Below are 23,204 nucleotides of genomic sequence, written 5' to 3'. Positions count from 1 at the left end.
GTCGCCAATTCTCTAGCCTCATCCCTACCCCCTCACCCAAAGAAATCTTTCTAGAAACCCAGTCCATCAGATTTCTCAGCTTAAACACTTCAGCAGTTCCCTTGATGAGCAACATAATAGTACTTCACTAAACAAAGTCTGAGAACTTGTGGGGAAAAAAAATTAAAATTTGCTTAAAAAAAAAAAAATCCAAGCAAACTCTGGTTCCTGGAACTGGACACCCAGAACTGAATAGAGTGCAGTGATCTAGGCACGAATGCATATTACTTTAATGAAGTGTGACCCGTAGACGTCTTCTCAGAGGCATTTTCCTTTTGAGGATATCCAGTAATTGCTGTTGTGGCCAATAATGGCCTTTTAGGGCAGGATTCAAATGCCCCAGTATGTTATCACATTCTCTCATGGGATTCCCATCCCCAGGGGCAAGCTGCCTGTGACAAGGCTAGGCACACACACTCCCTCCTTTTTCCCTCCCCGTTCATCCTTCTCCTCATCTTTCCCTCTCCTCTCCATGGTTTCATTATACATCTCAGGCTAGTGTGGAACTCATAATTCTCCAGCCTCAGTGACCCAGGGCTGGAATGACAGGTGATGTTGGTAGGATCAGCTTGCCTCTTAAGTTGGCCTCTGCCTACGATAGGCCCTCTCTCTCACTCACCCATCTTGATAAAGGCCCTGTGAACTCAGACTTTGCTGAAGACTGCCTCCCCAGAAGTGATTAAAAACTAAATTGGGGTACTAGAGAGATGACTCAGCTGGTCAGAGTGCTTACTGCTCAGGTTTGGTTCCTGGCACCCACATGGTAGCTCAAAACTATCGGTAACTCCAGGGGATCGGGTATCTCTTCTGACCTTTTGTGCTCCTGCACAAATGTGGTGCACATACACACACCAAGGGAGAAACACACACACACACACACACACACACACTAAAATAAGTAAAATATGAAGGGGGAAAAAAGCAACCTTAACTGGACATCACCATTCCTTCTACAGGAATTTTATTACCAGTAAATCTCTTCACAGATTTGAGTGGCTTAAACAGGAATGCCTGTTTCATGTCTGTTGGGAAGGTCGGGAGTCACAGCAAGCTCTGTGTGTCTACAGGCGGTGCATTTTCTGTGACTCACTCACACGCTGCCAGCAGGGTTCAGTTTCCCTAGCTGCTGGACTGAGGCCTGGACTCCTCGTGACCTGTCATCTGGGGACTCCTGGTTCCTTACATGTACTGCATGACAACTTGCTTCACTAGAGCAAGTGCTGGTGCCCCCGTGTAGTGAGGTGAGGAGAGGTGGACTTCTTGAGTATGGGGAGCAGCTTGCCTTCAAGGCTGCTATGTTCTTCTGCTCAGGAGGGGGCACTGCACACAGACCACACTCAAGTGAGGACTATCTGGCGGGTCTAAGATCACAGCCTGGAGGACATTTTGGGCTGCCCAAATAGGCAGCAGAGGTTGGTTACCCTCTTCTTGTCCTCTCAGGCTCACTTCCCTGGTACAGGCATCTGAATGCAATAATGGTGATGCTAGGGTTTAAAGAGAGGCACATTTTAAATAATGTGGCTCCTAAATACCATCTGAAAGTCAACTCCCTCGTCTGATCTTCAACTGAAGAAAAAAGGACGAATTTAGAATACCAAAAGAACTCTGCCGGACTTACTAAGTGAAGGTGGTAGAGTATGTGCCAAAGGGGTTGGCGAATGTGATTTTGAGCATGTGCAATTCTGGGTTCATGCCTTGAATTCAGGTTCTGATCTGCAGGAAGACGAGAGATTCTTGTCTCAGAAGGAGGCCCTCTCTGCTGTTGTTCATTTGTTTGCCTAAGCAGAGCCTCTTGACAGCTGGCCCGTGCCCTACTCATATCCAGTGTCTGTACTTGGACTCTCAATACTTTTTAAAATATGCACTAACAGCCAGAATAAATTAAGCATGAGTAATGTTTTAATAATTTATGGTATTGCAGAACTTTTTCTGACATATATGCTTAAAATGAGTGATGTGGGTCCATTTTACTTGTAATTTCTGTTGTTATTACTAGGTAGGACGTTGATATTGAATCAAAAATCACTTCCTTTTTCTTTTTTTTGTTTTTGTTTTGTTTTGTTTTTGAGACAGGATTTCTTCATGTAGCCTTGGATACCCTTGAACTAACTCTATAGAACAGGCTGGTGTCAAATTTACAGAGATCCACCTGCCTCTGCCTCCTGGGTGCTGGGATTAAAGGCGTGCACCACCACAGTTTGGCAAAAAAATCTCTACTTTTCAATCTTCACTGCTTCCAAATATTTTGTGCTTTTAAGTCACGGGAATTGTTCTGGTTTTTATGATGGCATTTCCATTGAATTTTTAAACTGTTAAAAGTCACAAAAGCAACCCTTTGACACTAAATGGTTTTGAACCAGATATATGCGCTTCCTCCCATCCTAGCAGTGAGGGTCCACATTACTTCTGCCTCATATTATGATTGCAATTGGATTCCATGATATTACCTATTGCCTAAGGGGGTAACCAGCCCTCAGGCCTTCCCAGTGGTGTCCATGGCTGTACATCACAGGACTTGTGAATTTTAATAACTCACTTGGTGTGTGATACTAACTTGGAGCATTGCTTGCCATCTGCAGTCTTGAAAAGGCCGGGGTGTCTCTGCAAGACAAGAAAAAAAAAATCAGAAGTAGATTTTCACCCTATGAGATTTGTAGTACTCTTCAGTTAAAGGGGATAGGTTAGCTTCTAGAATGTGCCTATATCTGTTCTGCCTCGACCTAGCAAGAATATTATCTTTAAAATTTTTTTCGTGTGTGTGTGTGTGTGTGCATGCATGTGTACATTTGCATGTGAGCACAGGTTCCTGCAGAGGCCAGAAGAGGACATTCTATTCTAAGGAGCTGGAGTTACAGGCAATTGTGAACCACCTGATTTGGGTGCTGGGAACTGAATTCAAGTCCTCTGTAAAAGTAGCAAGTGCTTCTAACTACTGAGCCATCTTTCCAGCCCTGAGAGTGTTTCCTTTTTCCATGGATCCTCTGCACTGGTTCATTTGTCCTAATTTGTATTTCTTTTTAATCATGAAATGTATCATCAACAAATGCTTTAAATGGCACTGTAAATGCAACAGTAGAAGTTCTTTGATTTTTGAATCTTTATGTTTATGTGTGCAGAGTCAGGGGACAATCTTGTTTGAGGCAGGGTGGCTTCTGTTGCACACAGCAGCTATTTGGTTCATGAGTCTCTAGGAATTCTCCTGTCTCTGTCAGAGTGCTGGGATTACAGATCTGTGCCACCTTGTTCATAGTTTTGTGCGTTCTGGTGACTGAACTCAGATCCCCATGCTTGCACCCTTGTGTGGGAAGCCCTTTACCCCGTGAAGCACTTCCCCATATTCCCATCATGTTTTATCATGTGGAAGCCCCCACTTGCCGGTGTCCCTTGTTCCATATCCTCTCTATGGCTGCCTCACTGTATCCACTGGATAACCCCGCAGGCGCATTTGCAAGTAGGAGCCAGCACACAGAAGGAGTCAGGTTAGTTTTGCTGGTGAATGCATTGCAATAGCACAGAGTGCAGGGATGGAGCAGTTTGCATGCTGAGGACTGGGTGACAACACCCATTTCCATGTGAGAAAAGATAGTGCCCCCCCACCCCCCTGTTTGACCCCCTAAATACTCCAGAGAACCTTGCTGCCATGAAACTGTACCGTAATGTTTTCTAGGTGTGATTCATTCACAGTTTAATATGCTGCTAGTTCTGGCTTGGCTTTTCCCTCAGGAAGAGCCTAAAATCTCTTCATTATAATATAGACAGTGTACTGCACTTTGAATACAAATTTATCCATGTTCAGACTAATTTTTCCAGTGATTGTCTCTACCCTGGAGAAGTGCCTTTAATGAATTACATACAAATTGTGTAATTTAAGAAGTTAATTTGGTTTTCTGGTTACACAGGACTAAAAACAGCCCTTGTAGAGAGAGATGACTTCTCATCGGGGACCAGCAGCAGAAGTACTAAATTGATCCATGGTGGCGTGCGATACCTCCAGAAGGCTATCATGAAGTTGGATGTTGAGCAGGTAATTGTGTATGCTGGCTGTTAAACAAAAATTGCCACTATGCTTTCTCTACCCAATTAAATCAGGCCTTTTTTTTTTTTTTTTTTTTTTTTTTTTTAAGTCGCTTTAAATATTTCTTCTTGTTCAGAATTCCTGTTTAGTGTATGCTGCCGGGGTATCTTTCATGAGAGGCGGGCCAGTTTCTTCTGTATCATATCACATTTATGGGTAATCAGGGCCTTTTTTCTGTACAAGCATGTCAAAGTAGCAGATTTACAGAGTCACTTTTGGAAGTGTTGCCTTTTAACATTCGTGATTGGGTTTTTGCCAATGGCCTCCAAATTGCTACTTCTGGGCAGTTTCAGGGGCGCTGTGCTGTAATGCAGACCGAGTGCCAAATTGGTCTCTCAGCTGCAGCTGCGATCATGCACTCATATTGTCGCTGACATATTCTTCAGGAGAAAAAAAAATGATCTGAGTCACGCTTTTCGTGTGTCACACTTTATTGTGTCCAGTCTGCCATCATTTGAAAACTGCCAAGGCCGTGTGGAAAATGACATTTCCCAGAGGGGTGAAAAAAAATCAGCTTCCCTCCATATCTGCTTTTCTTACGAGGAAAAACACAGCAGCGAGGACTTGCCATTGTCAAGTTTTGAGTCTGGACCCCTTTCTCGCCTTGACAAGTTAGCTTTGAATCTGTCCCCCTTTCCTATGTCTCTCTTCAGCACCTGTGATGGATGCAAAGAAAGCTGCGCCGGCTTCGTGATCCGCTGATTTCAGATGTGTTCTGGCTGATTTTGTAATATCTGCAGCCTTATTGTCATGTGTCAAATTCGTATTATAATAATAATGCCAGCACTTTAGGCAAGTAGAATGGGGGCCCCAGTAGTCAAGACAAAGCCTTCTTTACAATCTGTAAAATAGCTGTCCAGGGCTACAGATCATCTTTGCTAGGTTTAGGGAAGGCAAGAGAACTTTCCATGAATTTGAGCAATCTGTTATCTCTTACCTGGAGATAACATTCCGGGGAACTGAGAAAGGGGACAATCCAGAGAAAGCAAGATAAATGGTTACAATAATCTTGTAACTCAAGTCAGGAAAATATCTTACACCTGGGAAACTCTGACAGCATGTTTTTCTCCTATGCAAATACAGTTAAGGTTTCTAAAAAATCTTTGAGGTTGACAGCATGATGTATTATTAGAGATTTGATTAGGAGGGAGTGCTTCTCGCTCGGAGGTGGAAGGTTTCTGTATATCAATCAGTTGGCAGGGTGTCTATTTGCCATTTGAAAATATTATGATCTGTTACTGCCAAACTCATTTTCTCTGTTTTGATTTTCAGTATAGGATGGTGAAAGAAGCCCTCCACGAGCGTGCCAACTTACTAGAAATCGCTCCCCACTTATCATCTCCGTTGCCTATAATGCTTCCAATTTACAAGTAAGCCTTTGCTATCACCTGTAGGCTATGTGCTTATCTGAGGTCAGCAGAGCAATGTGGCTCTCGTGGAAACAATACTTTCGCATGTATTTCTTAATGTGGTTTTAATTGTCCTAATCTTTAATGCATTTCAAATACTTTCTTTGGTGTATTTAAAAATATAGGTTTTCTTAAATCCTCTCTGTGGACATATGTCTAAGGGCCAGATTTCGAAGACAAAGAGGTTGAGTTCCCTGTTTATAATTAATGGAATCTTATTCCAGGTTTTCGGAGTACATAGGTGAACAGTTGTGTTTACTAAGGCATTTGAATGAGGTCGTATGTGCAGCGTAAAATGTGATTCCCTGCCCACCCCCCAAATTATCCTGATGCAAAATCAGAAGCTACTATGTAGCAACTCAAAACCCAGCTAGCTATGCCGGGCATTTTTATTATCCACGTTCACATAGATGAAATTCATCTGGAAGATGTGACTACACGCGATCAGACTCATTCCCCTAATGGTAGAACTGTGTATGAAGTTGCCCTACGTGGGAGACAGGCCCAGTAACACATAAAGGTGGATTATGTAATTTTCTTTAAGCCACACGGGTGGTGTAGGGCTGGAACCAGATTTAGGCATCCAGCCCGTGTTTAGTTTAGTTATAGACTACTGATGGCCTCTTCAACCTGGGCGTAGATTACATTACCAAGGCCTCCAACCTACATTGGTTGGATCCATCTCTAGACCTGAGACCCAGGCATGGGTGTTTATCTTGAATGCACCTGAAGAATTCTAAGATCCAGCAGGCACCAGGCATGGAGTTAGTCATAAACCTCATTGGTTCTCTTCTGCATGGCAGCTGAGCCAGTGTCAGAAGCAGCTGTGCAGGCTCAGGGTTTTTTTTATTTTATTTTTTTCCTTTCAGCCCACTACTTCTAGGTTTACCTTTGCTTTCCCTAAATGGCTTTCCTTGTAATTTAAGGTGACATTCTATAGTGTTATACTGTGTTTCTAAAAGAACACCCCTTTCTCCCTGCTTATGCTGTAGGTGGTGGCAGCTGCCTTATTACTGGGTGGGAATCAAGCTGTACGATCTGGTTGCCGGAAGTAATTGCCTGAAGAGCAGTTATGTCCTCAGCAAATCCAGAGCCCTGGAGCACTTCCCCATGCTGCAGAAGGACAAGCTGGTAGGAGCCATTGTCTACTATGATGGTATGTGGCATTCCTTTTCATTGTCCGAGATAGTTTGCTGTCCAGTGGTGACCCCGAGAGTGCACTGACCCTTATAGTACACTGCAGTGGAATCGGTTTGCATTCTCGCTTTTAATGTTAATCTTATGCAACAAACAAATGTACCCACAGCTATTTTTTTTTTCAGTACTGGTTGATAAACTACCCATGGTACTTTGCTTCTTCTTTCTGTTTAATTAATTAAAACATTTTTTATTTTTAAAGATGTTCCAGATCAGGCTGCCCTGGAACTCACTGCATAGACTAGTCTGGCTTCACAGTTGTGGCAATTCTCCTGCCTCAGCCTCCAAAGTGCTGGGGTTACAGGTGTGCACCGCGGTGCCTGGCTATTTGTGTTGTATATTGTTTTTCCTCTTTGACTGCTATTTGTGCCTCATGGTTGGTTTGGCCCATTTCTCATAGCGATGGATTTCACCCCACCCTCATGCCATTCGATTTCTTCTGTGTTCGGCAGTGAATACTTGCCTTATGAATATATTATGATGTTGAAAGCAGCTGAGGATCTGTTAGATTTTCTAGATGAAACCTCTATTTTCAAGGGGTTATAAACCTAGAGAAAAATGCCCCTTGGGCTGAAAATTGACATGTTTTTGTTTTGCATAGGACACACCATTCTTGAGCGTGTAATTTATGTGTTGAGGGTAGATGCATCTGTTAAACCAAACTTTCGTGTTTTATTACGTGTTTGCCTGCAGGTGGACGTTTTCTGACCCGACGTTACCTAATTTCCATTTGCTGTGTGTTCAGTGTGAATTCTGTTCTGTATGTATGTACACAATATAATGTGTACATTTTTATTTGAGGAAACTAAACAATAAATTTCCGGATAGACCACAACCAACAGCAACAATATAAACCTGTACAATCAAAGCCATTTATCGATCTTCATTGGTCATTTTAAAGTGTGCACAGGACTAGAAATTAATGTAAGAATATTCATTTATAAGAAAACTAGCTGGACACAGGTGATGTTACATGTTGAGAAGGTTTAGAAATTTTATGACACAGAGAAATCTCAGACTCTGAATCTCAGTGATTACCCCCTTTACCCGTTATGTGGTCTTTATATCTGGTGTTAGATACAGAAATTCTTGGCACAAGGGAATGTTTTTTTGGTTGTGTTGTTTTAGAATGTTTGATGCATATGTTTATATTATGTGATCCTATATCTGCTTTTAAGGCCATCTTTTCTTTTCTTCTTCTTTTATTCCCCCCACCTTTTTTTGTTCCAGCGTCACTCTTCTGAATCAATTCAGCTGTCTGGCAGGCTTTTATATATAAATGCAGAATATATATGTGAAAAGGGGGCAATAGGGACCAAACTTACGAAAATGTCCCAGGAACAACAATATAAGAAAAATGTTAAGGGTCTTAGACAAACATTAAGAGCTAGAAAATTATCAGTTTATCGGGCTTTTCAGCATCTGAGACACCACAGGGGAAGGCACTTAACTACTTTTGTGGTGCCCTTGATGGAACCTCCATGTTAAAGGACAACCTTCACCGTGAATCTGCTTTCTCTGCAACAGACCCTTAATATTAATCCATTGTAGTTTATTGGGTGATTACTGTAAAGAGGCTTCTGGCCCAGGAGGAGTAGGGATTCTGTAAATAGCATCCTGTCTATACTCGTGTGGAAATGCTTGTGGGCTTGTCCTTCTCTTACTTCTTCCTCCCACACAAACCCTTCCAAATTCATACCCATTGAAGAATATTAATGTCATATCTAATGTTTGTCTTAGTTTGACTTTATTATGAGTAAATTTTTTGCTGTGGTGAATCCAGGGAAAATTTGTGTTTTATAAAACAGAGGAAACATCCTATCAGAATTAAAGAGGAAAAGTTCCTCTAATTCAGAATAAATTTATATTTATTCTTGGTTAGAAGCTACAGAAATAGAAGTTGAGCAAAAATTATTGAAAATTCCTTTAGAATAATTTCAAATAGATGTTTCTAAATTGTACAACCTTATGTCTTGAATGGAAGAAGTGAAATAATTGCTCTGGCCACTTGAAATCAAATATTTGCCTTTTCACTTTGTTCTGAAATTATTCAGACTGTAATATGTAATATTTAAGGTGAGACAAAACAAAAATATAAGAGGGCAGGATTATTCATTTGCGCTCACAGTTACTCACAGATCTTGACAATTCCTGTTTTATCCACTCTGGTATGATGAACAGACTGTATCCCTGTGAAATAAGGAGGAAAGAGACACCAAGGCAAAGGGATTCAGTGCACCAAACCACTTTCTCAGAAGTAGGAAAGAAAACCCTAGTTTTTGACTCAAAGCATCTTGGAGAGAAAGCAAATCTTTTTGAACCACGACAAAGCTGCATGTGTACTTTACCAATGTTTCATTACTGAATACTCTCTTGTTCACAAGTAACCATCATGTGGGCTCATGCACATGGCTCATTGGCTAAGAGCACTTACTTCAGAAGCATTAAAACCTAAGATCTCTAGCATTCAAGCAAATAGCTAGGCATGGCCTTGTGTACCTGTGATCCTGGGAGGTAGGAGAGGGCACGGGCAGAAACAGGATTGCTAGGGCTTGCCTGACCAGCCATCCTAGCCTTCCACCCTCCACCTTCCCCAGAAAAGAACAACAAATTAAGAGAAACCTACCAAGCTCCAGGCTCTATGAGAGCCCCTGTCTCAAGGGAATAAGGTGAAGGCAACTGAGCGAGATGCTGATGTCTTCTCTGGCCTCTGCACAGACATACATGCCACACACATGCAAAGAGAAAAGTGAGGAACCATTGTGTTACAAGACCATAAGACAATCCAGTTATTTTAAAATGAATTCAGGCTTGAAGTAACTTTAAAATCCATGCTTACATTCATATACAGTTACCTATTTTAACGTAAACAGAAACAAATTCTGTAATTCCTACCTAAAGAGACTCTTGATCCTTATTTATTTATTTATTTATTTATTTATTTATTTATTTATTTATTTTGGTTTTTCGAGACAGGGTTTCTCTGTAGCTTTGGTGCCCGTCCCGGAACTAGCTCTTGTAGACCAGGCTGGCCTCGAACTCCCAGAGATCCGCCTGAGAAGATCATTCATATTCATAAAATGAAGTTTTCAATGATGTCAGAGTTGTATTAACTACGAACTCTCATTAGTAATACATCAACAGAATTACATCAGCCACTGTGACTATGATGCCTTGGAAACATAGTGACCTGGACCAGTCAACTTTGTCATGAAGTTGGCCTAGGGGTTGATATAACCTTTACGGTCTGTTCACTACTGAACTGTTACAGCTTTAAGGCGTACATCTAGAGGTACAAATATCAAAAGATTTTGTCCTTATTTTATCCTTTTAATTTTGAGACAGAGTCTCACTCTGTAATTTGGGCTAGTCTGGAACTCGTTCTGTAGACCAGGCTAGCCTTGATCTCACAGAGATCCACCTGTTCCTGCCCCCCTGAGGTCTTGTATTAAAGGTATGCTCCACCATACCTGGCTCAAAAGTTTTTAATTACTCAGAGCCATAGTTAGTCCTAAATAAATTATGATAGCTACTGCATATGATTAAAGCAAAATAAATTTCTCCACAAAAGTTCCTATTAGCAGTGGAATACATCTTTCTTGCATTTTACTTGCTTGTTTTTGTTTTCAGAGGCATGCTTTTCCTTTGTGGTCCAGCATGGCCTTGACATCTTCTCCCTACTCCCTGCCTCCCCGCTGCTGGCTTTGCAGATGTTCTCCAGCACACATAGCTCCCCACACTTCCTGATGTTCTCTTATGGGCATTTTTGGGTATGGCATAAGTATGACCCACTGTGATATTTCACTGTTAACTGTTAAAAGACAAACTGATACATATGGAGGAATAACTGCTATCTTTTTAAATGTAGGCAGAGTAAATGTCAAGTTCCTCAGTAAAATCCATATGAAATGAAGGATACAAGTCACATACCAGATTTTTCCTCCAGTTACAAGTTCTTATATTCTTTATTGAAAATATATAATTCATGCCCTAGCTTTCTCTCTGAACCATAGCCCCATGTCTCCTGAAGCTCCTAATCCTTAACTGCTAGAGACCCACTAGTTGGATCATCCTGGCTACAGTGTCTGCTTTAAGGTTCCCAGAGTGGTGTCCAAGCCATTCTCTAAGAAAGCGGAAAAGGGTTGAAAGTGTCTCTGTGTAGGTGCTTGGTAGTTTGTTAGGTCATGTGACTGCTGCTGGGGCGTAGTCTGGTCCTGAGGAGCTTCTTTCCTCTGCTGTTAGCTTTAGTCCAGTCTTGTAGTTCCTCACAGTGGTGGCACATCCTGGCGATCTCCCAACACAGGAGACAGAGACAGCAGGATCAGGAATTCAAGATCATATTCCGCTATGTACTCAGTTCTAGGCCAGCCTGAGTTACATAAGACCTTGCCTTCTGTGGGTGTATGTGTTTTGAGACCAGTTCTCATTAGTAGCTCTGGCTGGCTTAGAACTCACAGAGATCTGCCTGTCTGGCTCGGCAGTGCTGGGATTAAATGCACGTGCCACCACACCCAAGGCCATGCCTTCAATAAAGATACTAGTTCCCAGGGTGGATTCCTGTTGCCACTCGAGTTGGACTTTTGTCATCCAATCCTCTGCACAGAAAATGAGATATAATTAAAAATCATTAAATATTTAAAGTCATTAAATAACTCCATTAAACCTCTGTGAAATGCAATTGGGGAACAAAGTTACAGTTTGAAATTTTTCCTTTCTGCCAGTCAAGACACTGACAGTGAAAGATGTTTGTCCCTGTATACCCAACAATACTCATAAGTACACCTTGTGTACGTATGAAAATAGCAACCCAAGGAAACTGTGTTGGCTTTCCCAGTGTAAATAAAAGGTGCTTACAGCCATGTTTCGAAGGGGGAATTAAAGCCTATCGCTGACTAGAATATTCATTTCTATTCCAGTTTCAAACTCCCAGCATACAAAGATGCATTCAGCTGGTGAGGGAGCAAAGCCAATTTAATCTCTGGCTCCCCTGAGGTAACTGTAGTTCACGGTCCTGCCCCCACTCCAACCTCGGCTATAATCCCTGGCTCCTGGAGGTAAAAATTCACTGAAGTGAGGAAAATTCTGCAGCAGGATATAATGATCCAAAATGACAGGGACAATAATGACAATGAATTTCATGTCTCCCAGTCATGAGCTGAAGATGCTTGACTAGGCTGACGTATACAATTAAATTGTTACAGGTACAGCAGGAGATTGCAGTTAGCGGTGCGCTTTGGGGAAATTGTGCCTCTGGCAAAAGGCAGATTGTGGCATCTAGCCTCTTTGTTAGGAACAGCCTATTACTCCTGTAGGCATGCACCGAGTCTGTGCGCGTTAATAAAAGAGAGCCCAAGTTAAAGACAAGTCTTTTAAGGTGTTTATCAGCTTTGAAAGCTTAAAGGAAAATCAATTACTCAATACCTCAAAGGTGATTTTCTTTCCTTCTTCTTCTTCTTCTTTTTTTTTTAATGTTTCTTTCTCTTTTATTAAGTTTTCCCCCACCCCCTAATTGAGTTCCTAGAACACAAATGAAATTAAAATGTACGATACCTGTAAGCAAAGAGGCTGAGCTTCTTGGGGTTACCTACTTTAACACAGAGACACACTGACTTCTCCAGAGTAATGGAAATAGGCTGGCTGGATAACTGAACATCGTTGATTTATGAAAACGGCCTATAGCCTGTTTTGAAGTTTGCACTGCCTTTGCTGCTAACACAGCTCTCTAAACTGGATTGCTGTCTCCCAGGTGGAGAGGTTGAGCCTCATTTATTGTGTTTTAGGAAGAACACGCTATAACTCCTTAGTTTTTTACAGTCAAATTCTTTAAAATTTCTTATACAGTGGTCTATGTATGTGATTTAGAAATAACCACAACAGTTCAGGCTATATGCTGATATTCACTTTACTTTTGAGGTACTCAGTTTTTCATTTTTTTTGGTCACTGGGGAACTAATCATTTTATTTTTTGATATCTTGTTTATTTAAATGTTTTCAAGATAAATATATCAAGAGAAAAAAATATTGAAATCTGAAAGGTGAACATTACCAGTTCTAGAAGTATTGATTATCGGGAGAACTGGAAAGAAGCCAAGGTATTGATAAGGGAGATATTCTCTACGGCCACACTTCCCTGAATGCATCCTCATCTGCAGTAGAGGGATATGTCACCTTGGGGACTCAGATTGTCAAAATTTGGTACAATGCAATAAAAACTTGTGAATACTATTTGTATTGTAGTGTCTTAAGTGAAAAAAAAAACCATCAAGTTCTATTTGCAAATAATCCCCATGGTTCTTACCATTTTCAGACTCTTATTATGTGAAGTTTAAACTTACATGAATAGTTACACATAGACTAGAACAGGGCATCCATATTCTATATGTAAGTAATAGAGCATAACAGGACAGACTCTGGAATTTCCAACCAGGCCTAGAGTCCAGCATATTACCAGCCCTGAAGCTGTCTGTGATTGTCCCGCATGCCATCATTCTTCCTGTTTCCTAGATATGGATCCATCTTTTGTTTAGCATCTTAGCACACAGACAGTTTTAAGGAAAATACTATTTAGTTTTGTTTTTAAATTTTGTGAAGTAATTATTCAGTGTGCTGTGAAAGTTGCCGCAAAGCCTTTGTGGAGCAGATGGATGTACAGTGTGAACTAGATCTGGGCACTGTCGTTGTCTATGACCCAGACCATCCTTACATATGCCCACCAGGAGAAACATACAGAGAGCTTCACCACGTCACCACATCTGAGTGAAGAAATGGGAGTAAAGGAATTAGCCATCGAAACACAAATGACTGATTTATTTCAATTTACGAAGTGGAATCAAAGCAGGATTGAAAGTTAATGGACTGTGAACTGAACCACGTGGAGGAGTCTTAGAAACAGGATGGTGCAGTTTGGTTGATGTTACCCTGGACAGCTGCTCAACAAATTTACTGTAGTTTGAATCACACACGGTGATCACTGTGTATCAGTGAATTAAGCTATTGACACTGGACTGGGTGGTGGTGGCACACGGCTTTTACCCCAGCACTCGGGTGGCCGAGGAGGTAGTTCTTTGTGAGTTCGAGGCCAGCCTGGTCTATAGAGTGAGTTCTAGGATAGCCAAGACTATTTTGAAGTTTAAATAAGAAAATAAATGGAAAAAGAACTTTCGAGACAAGTCATTTTTCAAGTATTGCTGTTGGTTCCATGGTTACCCTACTACATTTCTATTTTTTATTGAGAATGTTCTGAAGTGAGTGTTAGTTCTACAAGCATCCACTTGTGTATTTAAATTTTCAAGATTTTTCCAAAAAAACATTTGCCAAACCTCTTTGGGGAAAAGCACTGTGCCTATGAACATGTTTCAAATAAGAGATAATGTTTATAATTTCAGGATTTAAAACAAGATGTTTTCAAAAAGCTTTCTTTAGAATTATTTGCCTTTTTTGGTGTCAATTTAGAGCATATTTGTTTTCTTAATATTTTGTCCATATACAATTTACACTTCTAAATTAACTGCATAGTTGTTCATCTTGATTTCCTACTGTCCCCCTCCCTGTTGCATTGCTCTTCTTGTTTTCTGTGGGTTACATAAACGAAGCTGACATCACTGCTCATATAGTAGGCATTTTTTTTTTTCCTTTTGCCCTCAAATGCTGCCTTTTTGCCATTCAGTGTATCTGGATACCAACTAATGCTAAATGAAATTTGACATATCCCCCTAAGAAACAAAACTTATAAACTGTGGCTTCAAAGGAAACCTTGAATAAATAGGACACACTCTGTCCACCCAGGCTAACATCCAACATATGCTTCAGCTTCCTGATGACGCGGCAGAGCAGCAGAGCCCCCAGGAAACTTGGCAATTGTTTATTGCTCACTTGGCAAGCATGTATTAAACACCAGGCTTTCATTCTCTTATAGTCATTTAAACACACACACACACACACACACACACACACACACACACACACTCCCTATCAGGTGTAACGTCCTGAGATAGCAGTTAACTATATTGCACCTTGTATATAAAAGTCCAAAAACTCAGTATGTATAAAGTTGCCTGAGTGGATAGATCTGGTGTCTTCAGGAGAAAACTCTCTTCCTCTCCCACTCTTGCTCAATGGCCCTTGGAGAAGGGGGAAAAAAGGATCAAAGGCAAAAGCTATTATGTTATAAACCTGTGCATTTGCCCTCTCAGTTTGCTTACTTTTCCTAAAGTAAATATGGAATCTATTAACTAGTCATTGTATCTGCCAGTAACATAAAATTATGAACCTATGGGTTTTGAGATAATTCACTACATATGTGGCAGATGTTTTGTCCAACTCTTCACCCCTATGACCAACAGTGTTTTGCTTTTGTATAACAGTATGCTTTCTAAGTGATTTTCATAAGTCATTTTAGTCCACCCACCCCTATATATGTAACCTGAGATAGGATATTATGATCCATGTATTTCAGGAAGGAAGGGAGAATGCAGCTATATTTATATAAATAATTGGGACAGTGTTTTGGATACATGAAGTTGTGAAGGTATTGGTTAGTTGAAATAACATTACAGATGAAGATTATATTATAATGACTTCTATCCGCCATTGATGTCTTCTTTCCTTTCTCATTGCTATGATAAAGCACCTCACCAAAGGAACTGTAGGGAGAAAAGGGCTCATTTTGGCTTACATTCTACAGGTATCTGTCGTGGCCAGAAAGACAGACTTCATAGGTAAGGAAAGTATTGGTGGAAGGGACAGGAAATTGACTAATCACAGAGAGTAAATGGGAGCGGGGGGGGGGGGGGCTATGGAAACTGGAGGCTTACCCCCCCCCCCCCCCCCGTGGCCCACTTCCTGCAGCGAGGCTCTCCTAAAGGGTCTGCAATTTGTCCAGGCAACACCAGCTGAGAACCGAGTGTTCAAATACTTGAGCCCATGGGGATCATTTCACATGTAAACCACAATTAGTTCTTTAATTCATCACACACTTAAAAACATAATGAGGCGCTGAAGCAATGGCCGCTTTTCAGAGGAACTAAATTCCATCGCAAGCACCCACATGGCAGCTCACAACTGTTGCTAACTCCAGTCCCAGGGCATTTGAGCCCTCGTCTGGCATCCAGGGGCACTCTGTGCATGTAGTGCACAGACATACATGCAGGCAAAACACACATATACACAAAATAATAACCTTTCATTTTTCTTTCTTTTCCTCCCTCCCTCCCTCATCTATCTATCTATCTATCTATCTATCTATCTATCTATCTATCTATCTATCTATCTATCTATCTATCTATCTCTATCAATTTATTTTCTTTGAGACAGTTTCTCTGTGTAGCCCTAGTTGTCCTATAACTCACTCCAGACCTGGCTGGCCTTAAACACAGAGATCTGCCTGCCTTTGCTCCTGAGTACTGGGATTAAAGGCGTGTGCCACCACATCCCCCACATTTCTTTAAAAATTAAAAAAGAAGACATTTCAATAAGACATGTTTTTATTATCTGTAGAAAAGAAATGGGAATCATACAACACAACAGCTGCTCCTTTCCAAACTTACAAGCTAACTTATGGCCAGTCTTCACCTGTGTTCTGTCTTCTCTCCAAACTCCACAAATGTTAAATCCAAGAACAATCTGTATTGATAGTTTCTTGCGTCCTTCTTGGGACCTGAACCCAGGGCCTTCATTGTGTATGCTGTGCCAGAACAGTATTGTTGTGTTATAGCTCAGTCCTTAGTCTATGCCCATAAGGGTAAAGATTCTATTTTAAATATAACCACAATTCAGTGTTTAATAATATATCTTAATATCTAGCATATCTGGTTGCATTCATATATCCTTTGTGGCTGCATAATAGTAATAAACTTTTGAATGAGAATTTAATTTATAAATCAGACAAAATTTCCCAAAAATAGTGGGAGCATGCCAATAATGTCAGTGCTCAAGCGGTGAAGGCTGATGGTTGAAATAAGAAGCCATCATGGGCAACACTGTTTTCTTCGTTATATACAAAACAAAGCAAGGTGTGAATGTAGTTCAGAGACAGGTCAATGATTAAGAGCACTTGTTCTTGCAGAGGACCTGGGTTTGGTTCCCTGCCTCCATATGGTGAGGCACAGCCATCTGTTACCTCAGTTCCAGGGTATCTTACGCCCTCCCTGACCTCCATGGGCAACAGGCACACATGTGGTGCATACACACCTACACACGCACACATACATATGCACATACACATACATACCTGCACACAGGCAAAACACTCATATATATAAAATAAAATTAAGTTTAAAATATATTGAATTAAGGTAGCCAGGCTTGGTATCAGGTACCTTTAGCACTGAACCATCTAACTCCCCTCCTCTCTCTCTCTCTCTCTCTCTCTCTCTCTCTCTCTCTCTCTCTCTCTCTCTCTCTCTCTCTCTCTCTCTTCCTTGTCATCCTCGTGTTTCTCATCACATACCCAGACTTCTTCATTGGCAGCTGGCTTATGTCACAGAACACATCAGGGGCCAAAAGCAGACCTCTCTTGGAATCCAACTGTCACTTTTACACCTTGCTAACTGAATTGAGTCCCAGAGGCCACCACGTTTAAGGGTCAGGATGATACAAGAGGAAGAAAAACAGGAGGCAGAGTTGATTGAGTAGAGAAGGAGTGGCTTTGCTGGCACCTTTTAAGGAGGCACAATCAAACTGTTTTGCCAGAAATCCGCTAGGAGGGCATGTGGGTATCTGCTGCACATGCTTGGACCTCACTCCCTTCTTGAGCTATTGTTGCTTAGCTAATTGGAATATTTCATTGGAGCTTGGGGGGTTTAAAAATAGTTCTTTTCCGATTCTGTTTTTATTTATTAACTCGGCTAATTATAATTTCCCTGTTTCAAACTTTTGCTTCATTTAGAAACCTTACATAAAGGTATACCCTGTTCTGCTTCTTTCCTTTTATTTATGAGTGTTTAAAAGTAATGGCAAAGTAGTTTTCCATGGTTTTTGTAAAAGTACTGAAATTGATGCAGGGAGTATCAATATGTTCTCAATTAGGTGTGTATATTTCATGAGTCTACCCAGTAGCGATACCGATGTTCACATTGTCAGTTCCGAAAGGTGCCTCCTGAGCACTTGTGATTTCTGTAAGTGACCTGACATGATAGATGTGCTCTTCTCTAGGTCAAGGTATTTGGAGCTTCCCATGAAACTTTCCCATGCTCCTCTTTTTATAAAAACAAACCAAACAATTTTGTTTATTTATTTATTTATTATTTATTGTGTAGGGACACATGCTATGGTGGCATACAGAGGCTAGAGGACAACTTGCAGGAATGAGTTTTCTACTTTTACCATGAGGATTCTGGGACCTTAACTCAGGTCACAAAGCCTTTACGAGATTAGCCATGTTTGGAAGTAGCCATTTCTCTAAGGGAGAAATGTTGGGGAATGTTCACTAGCAACTGGATATTCATTGATGGTTGGTTCTTATTTTTAAGTCTTTCATTAGAGTTAGGTTTTGTTTTGCTTTTAGAGATATTCTCTTGCTGTGCAGTCTGTGCTGGCTCCTGCTTCTGCCTTCTGAATGCTGGGACTCTTATGGGCATGTGCCACTATGCCTGACTTGTAAATTTCTTTTTAAAATTATTTTATTTTTAAGGGTATAATATAATTACATCATTTACCCCTTCCCTTTCCTCTTTCCAAATCTTCCTATATACTCCTGCCGTGGAAACCCTTCAGTCATACACTTTGCGCATGGTCTCATGTACTATAAATGCAGACAAAAAGTATATGCAAATTTCTCGGCTGCTGGTTTTGGTTCCAGTTCTCGATGCACGCAGAGGACTGCAGATCACTACTTTTTCTGTAAGTTTATCCCTAGATAAATAAACCTTTTTTATAATCCAGGCTATTGTGGAACTCTCTTGTATGCCTACAAAACACAATTTAATTTTATTTTCAGTTTTATTACTGTCATTAGGGTATGTATCAATGAATACATATAAATCATTCTCTTTTGAAGATACATCACATATCTTCTGTGGTTATGCTACCAAGTCAGTTAGCAAAATTCATTTTATTTTTGCCTTAGACCATTATAGATATGTCTTCTTAAAGTTATATTTTAAAATTACATAAAATGCAAGGCTTAAGAGTTAATGTCAATACTTATTCAAGCAGGGAGAGATTTCCCTTTCTTATTTTCCCTTTCTTCTCAAGGTTAATAATTATTTTACATGTGTGTATGTGTGCTCATGTGTGTGTGTGTGTACATGTGTGATACATGTTTGTGCAGGTATGCATGTCCACATGCACATGTGCAGGCCAGAGGAGGGCTAAAGTGTCCTGCTTTATTGCTGTCTGCCTAATTCCTCTGAGACAGGGTCTCTCACTGAACAGGTTGTAGGATGGTGGCCAGCAAGTCCCAGTGATTCTCCTGTCTGTTTGCTACTATTTTGGAGTAACAAACACCCATGGTCATGTCTGGCTTTTTAATGTGAGGGCTGTGGATTCAAACTCAGGTTTTCATGATTACATAGAAAAACCTCTTACTTAGCCACCTTCCCAAGCTCTTAATAATTAGTCTTAGGATTTTAATATATTCTTTAATTATAAATAATAGTGGAAGATACTCATTGTCAGCCTCTGGCCTCCATCCTCAAGTTGATACATGACTGTATTGTACAGGCACATGTATACGTGTACCACATACAATAGCCATGTGTACACAGTGTTATATATGGATCAGTAAACCACACAGCTGAATTATTTTTCATTTGATAGATGAAGATGAATATTGCTTCCTTTCTTCAGATGCCATAAAAATGGCACACCTACCAGGTTCATCTCTATAGAAAACTTAAAATTAGTCTTTGAGTCTGAAATGCTATTATTATCATTATATAAAATATGCTCTGATTTGTTTAAATTTGCTAAAACCTAGTTCTTATCATCTGCTTGTACTGAATGCCAATCTCCTTAGTCAGATTCAATGCTCATGTTAATTATAGTCTTTTGAATAGATGGGCTGGCCTTACACTAATACATAAAATTATATACTTGCTGGAAAAATCTCATTTTGATATGGATCATATAATAGTACATTTAAAAAATTTTAGAGATGATGCTAATTAATTGTAGTTTGAGGTTAAGATTTGAAGATTCAGGAGGCTTTCTTCTTTTGTTTTAGAGACCTTGGGGAAAATACATGGTCAGGTTTAGGCCGTGCTCAGAGTGCTGCATTTTGAAACTTAATGTAAATTTCCAGTTGTGTTCATCTCAAAGTACTGCTTCAGAAACACAGTATGGGACACATTTAGGAAGAAGGGAAGTAAGAAAGATTTGACATTGAAAATTAAAGACACAAATAGAAGATAAAATACTGTAATAACTGATCATCAGGAAACTGTAAGGATTGGTGTTTAAGGAACTGATTTTTTTTTTACTTTATTATACAGTTTAATGCCTAGTTAACTGTTGGTGGGGTTGGTAGGTGTTCAAGTTCTAGCCATTTTTAATGTTAGTACCAGCAGCCTTTCTGGGTAATCCATTTTATTTGTCTAGGAAAATGCTTAGCAAAGGCAGAAATGGGGTGGGGTCCCAACAATCCATTTTGGAGTTCTGCCGATGGTGGGTAGCAGCTGTCTTGGTGGAACAGAAAGTCAGACTAGTAATACACACTTGGCCCCCTATGGAACAGCAATAATAGCAAGAGTATTAGTTCAATTCCAAAACCCTAAACTGCAGTTTCAATTACCCTTCTACAAGCAAACGCTAGACATGTAATAGGAAGCTGTGAAAGATGGGCCACTGGCATGCTTCCTTGGTTAAAGGCTCTTGCCACCCAATGATGACATTACTGGGTTTGATCCCTGGAACACAACACATGATGGCAGAAGGGAGAACTGACTCCGCAAAGTTCTGCTCTGACCTCCATACTCAAAATGTGGCATGTACCTTCTTTACCCCACAATAATAATAATAATGAATGAAACTAAGTCTGAAGTAAGGCAAGTTGTGCAAAAGTCACTGGGACTTATATTCACTTGTGAATATAAGTAAAACCTTGACAGATTATACTCTACTGATTATACAAGATTTATTATTTCCAGATAACAATTTTCAAAGCAGTTTGCTTAGTTACTCAGGTCATACTTTACATTAATAAAATACTTGTTAGATTAGTCACAGAAAGCATGAGCTACATACCACCTACTTTTAAAAGCTCAACTTTGTTTACAAACATGCTAGTTATATGAGATATATATGTCTATTATGTAAAGCAAGATCATATTCAACTATACACATATAAACATGCTAGCTATATGAAATATGTATGTCTCATGTAAAGCAAGATCATAAACATGACTGTACACATATAAACATGCTAGCTATATGAAATAGGTATGTCTGTTACATAAATCAAGATAATAAACATGACTGTACACATAAAAAATGCTGATTATATGAAATATGTGTGTCTGTTATCTGAAGTTAGATCATACTCATGACATACAAACATGCTAGTTAAATGAAATATGTGTGTCTAGTATGCAAAGTAAGATTAATATTTAAAAAAATATTTTCTAGTGTATTTTTTTCTCATGATATCTATGGGTAAATTTATATCATCATGCTCTTTAACTATAAACAGAACAATTTTTTTCACTCACTTAGGCAAAATTTTAGAGTAATAGAAGACATCATTTAAAAAGCTAAGCATAAACATTATTAGCGCAAGCATAATGAAATACATATACAATTTAGAGTAATATTTAAAGTAATATAAATACCTAGATGCAATTAAACACCTCACTCACTAAAGTCTAATTATTTTAATTTGCTCTTTAATTTAATCTTGGCCCTGTCTGCTTCCTACCCTACCCAAATGTGAACAGAATGAATTTACCCCTTAAATTTTAATTTCGGCTTCTCCTTTCTACATTTTGTTTCTATGGCTCTCAGTCTCACCAGCTCTTAACCCCACCCAGGTTGTAGATGAAGGTCCCCTGTGCCAGGGCTCATCTCTGAGCCAGCTGCTCTGGCTCTGCCCACTCTGGAGGTCTTTCAGTGATGTATGCACTTTCTCCTGTAGAGTTCAGACTATGAGCTCTGGCATGTTCACCATCATTTTTATAAATAATAAACCTAAATTTTCAAGACATCAGGGATGGGGTGGGTTTATGGCCCCAGAAAGTCTTGAGATTATTCATAGTTTAGGATTTGCCCTGAACAGTGCTATCCACAAAGTATACAAAATCATGTTGGAAATTCTGGGTGTAACCAACATCAACAAACAAGATCATTGAGTAGTAAGGGAAAGAAAGGTTTGGGAAAGAAGTGATTTGTATTGGCGTGTGTGATCTGTGTTTGATGAGGGATTCGTGCACTGTCTAGGAACCCACATAACCAGGCATTTGAACTAACTCATGATCCATAAAGCTACAGCACTTTGCATCTGTTCCCTGGAAAAAAAGACAAGGCATCTAGACACTGTTACCTCAGGTTTTCTCACTGAGCCTCACCTTCTGACAATGGGAAATTTTTAAAGACTCAGGGATTAAAGGAAGGAATGCCGAGTGAGCAGAAAGCCAGGAGGGAGCCTCCCTTGCACAGGAAAAGGATGGGACAAGGAGGTCTAAGTCCCGGTCCAGTGTGCACCACTTTGCTTCCGTTTCCTTCAGAACTCCCAGTATCCACTACCTAGGTTTTCTTATTTTGTTGGTCATTGTCTTTGTGGTTTGACTCTATATTTGTAAGTCTACGCTTTCTGGTTTCTTGTTAAATCTACAGCAAGAGAATGAATGAATGAATAAAGTAGTCTCAAGTGTTTCTAAGTTCTGTTTTAAGAATAATCTAGATCTTTAAAACTTCAATAAGGAAAAAAGTGTGATTGCCCAACTGGTTTATGTCAGCATTTTGGAAAGCATAGTAGTCTTTAGAGCAGTATTAGTGATGTAAACCCCCTGGAGTCTTAAGAATGCCTGGTGCATGCTAATTTTGTACTTATCCAGGTGGAAGAAGGAGAGGAATAGCCAAAGCTATAGATAGAACAAAGGCATGTCAACTGCAACCTGGGCGCAGTTTGGGCCCAACTCTCTTCACCAATCTCATACCGTGACATTGGTAGTTTATTTATTTATTTTTAACCTGTATCATATTAAGATCTAACTTTGACAAATTGCATTTTGATTTATAGTCTGTGCTTTTGGCTTGTGCTTTAATGGCATTAGCCAACTCTAGACACAGAATGAATTCATTATGTACCTTATGTATGTAAGTAGTAATACTTCCTTTTAATGAACATACGGTCCCATCAAAGTGCTGTCGAGAGTGTTTCACAAAAGCATCTTGGTGCAGTGCTCCTCCGAAGTTTGTCGTAGACTAATATGCTGTATTTTAAGTTGCATTTTAATGGTGTAATATATTATAATTTTGCTCTCTCCTTAAGGTGAATAGTCTAGTATCGTCTGTTTGAGTCTTGATTCTTAGGCTTACATTTTTAATTAGAA

The 23,204-nt window shown here is 39.9% G+C and overlaps 1 protein-coding gene across 3 annotated transcripts in view; it reads left to right on the top strand.

Moving 5' to 3' along the window:
* The window catches only part of Gpd2 (glycerol-3-phosphate dehydrogenase 2), a 136,353-nt gene that overhangs the window by 67,833 nt on the left and 45,316 nt on the right, over window positions 1-23,204 (top strand). For all 3 annotated transcript variants that reach the window (XM_057755213.1, XM_057755214.1, XM_057755212.1), the window contains exons 4-6: window positions 3,939-4,063; window positions 5,387-5,484; window positions 6,516-6,679. In XM_057755213.1, coding sequence (XP_057611196.1) covers window positions 3,939-4,063; window positions 5,387-5,484; window positions 6,516-6,679 — 387 coding nt within the window. The remainder of the gene's footprint in view (window positions 1-3,938; window positions 4,064-5,386; window positions 5,485-6,515; window positions 6,680-23,204) is intronic.

This window comes from Chionomys nivalis, chromosome 22 (genome assembly GCF_950005125.1).
Source record: "Chionomys nivalis chromosome 22, mChiNiv1.1, whole genome shotgun sequence".
NCBI lineage: Eukaryota > Metazoa > Chordata > Mammalia > Rodentia > Cricetidae > Chionomys > Chionomys nivalis.
This window is presented reverse-complemented; position numbering and strand designations above follow the sequence as displayed.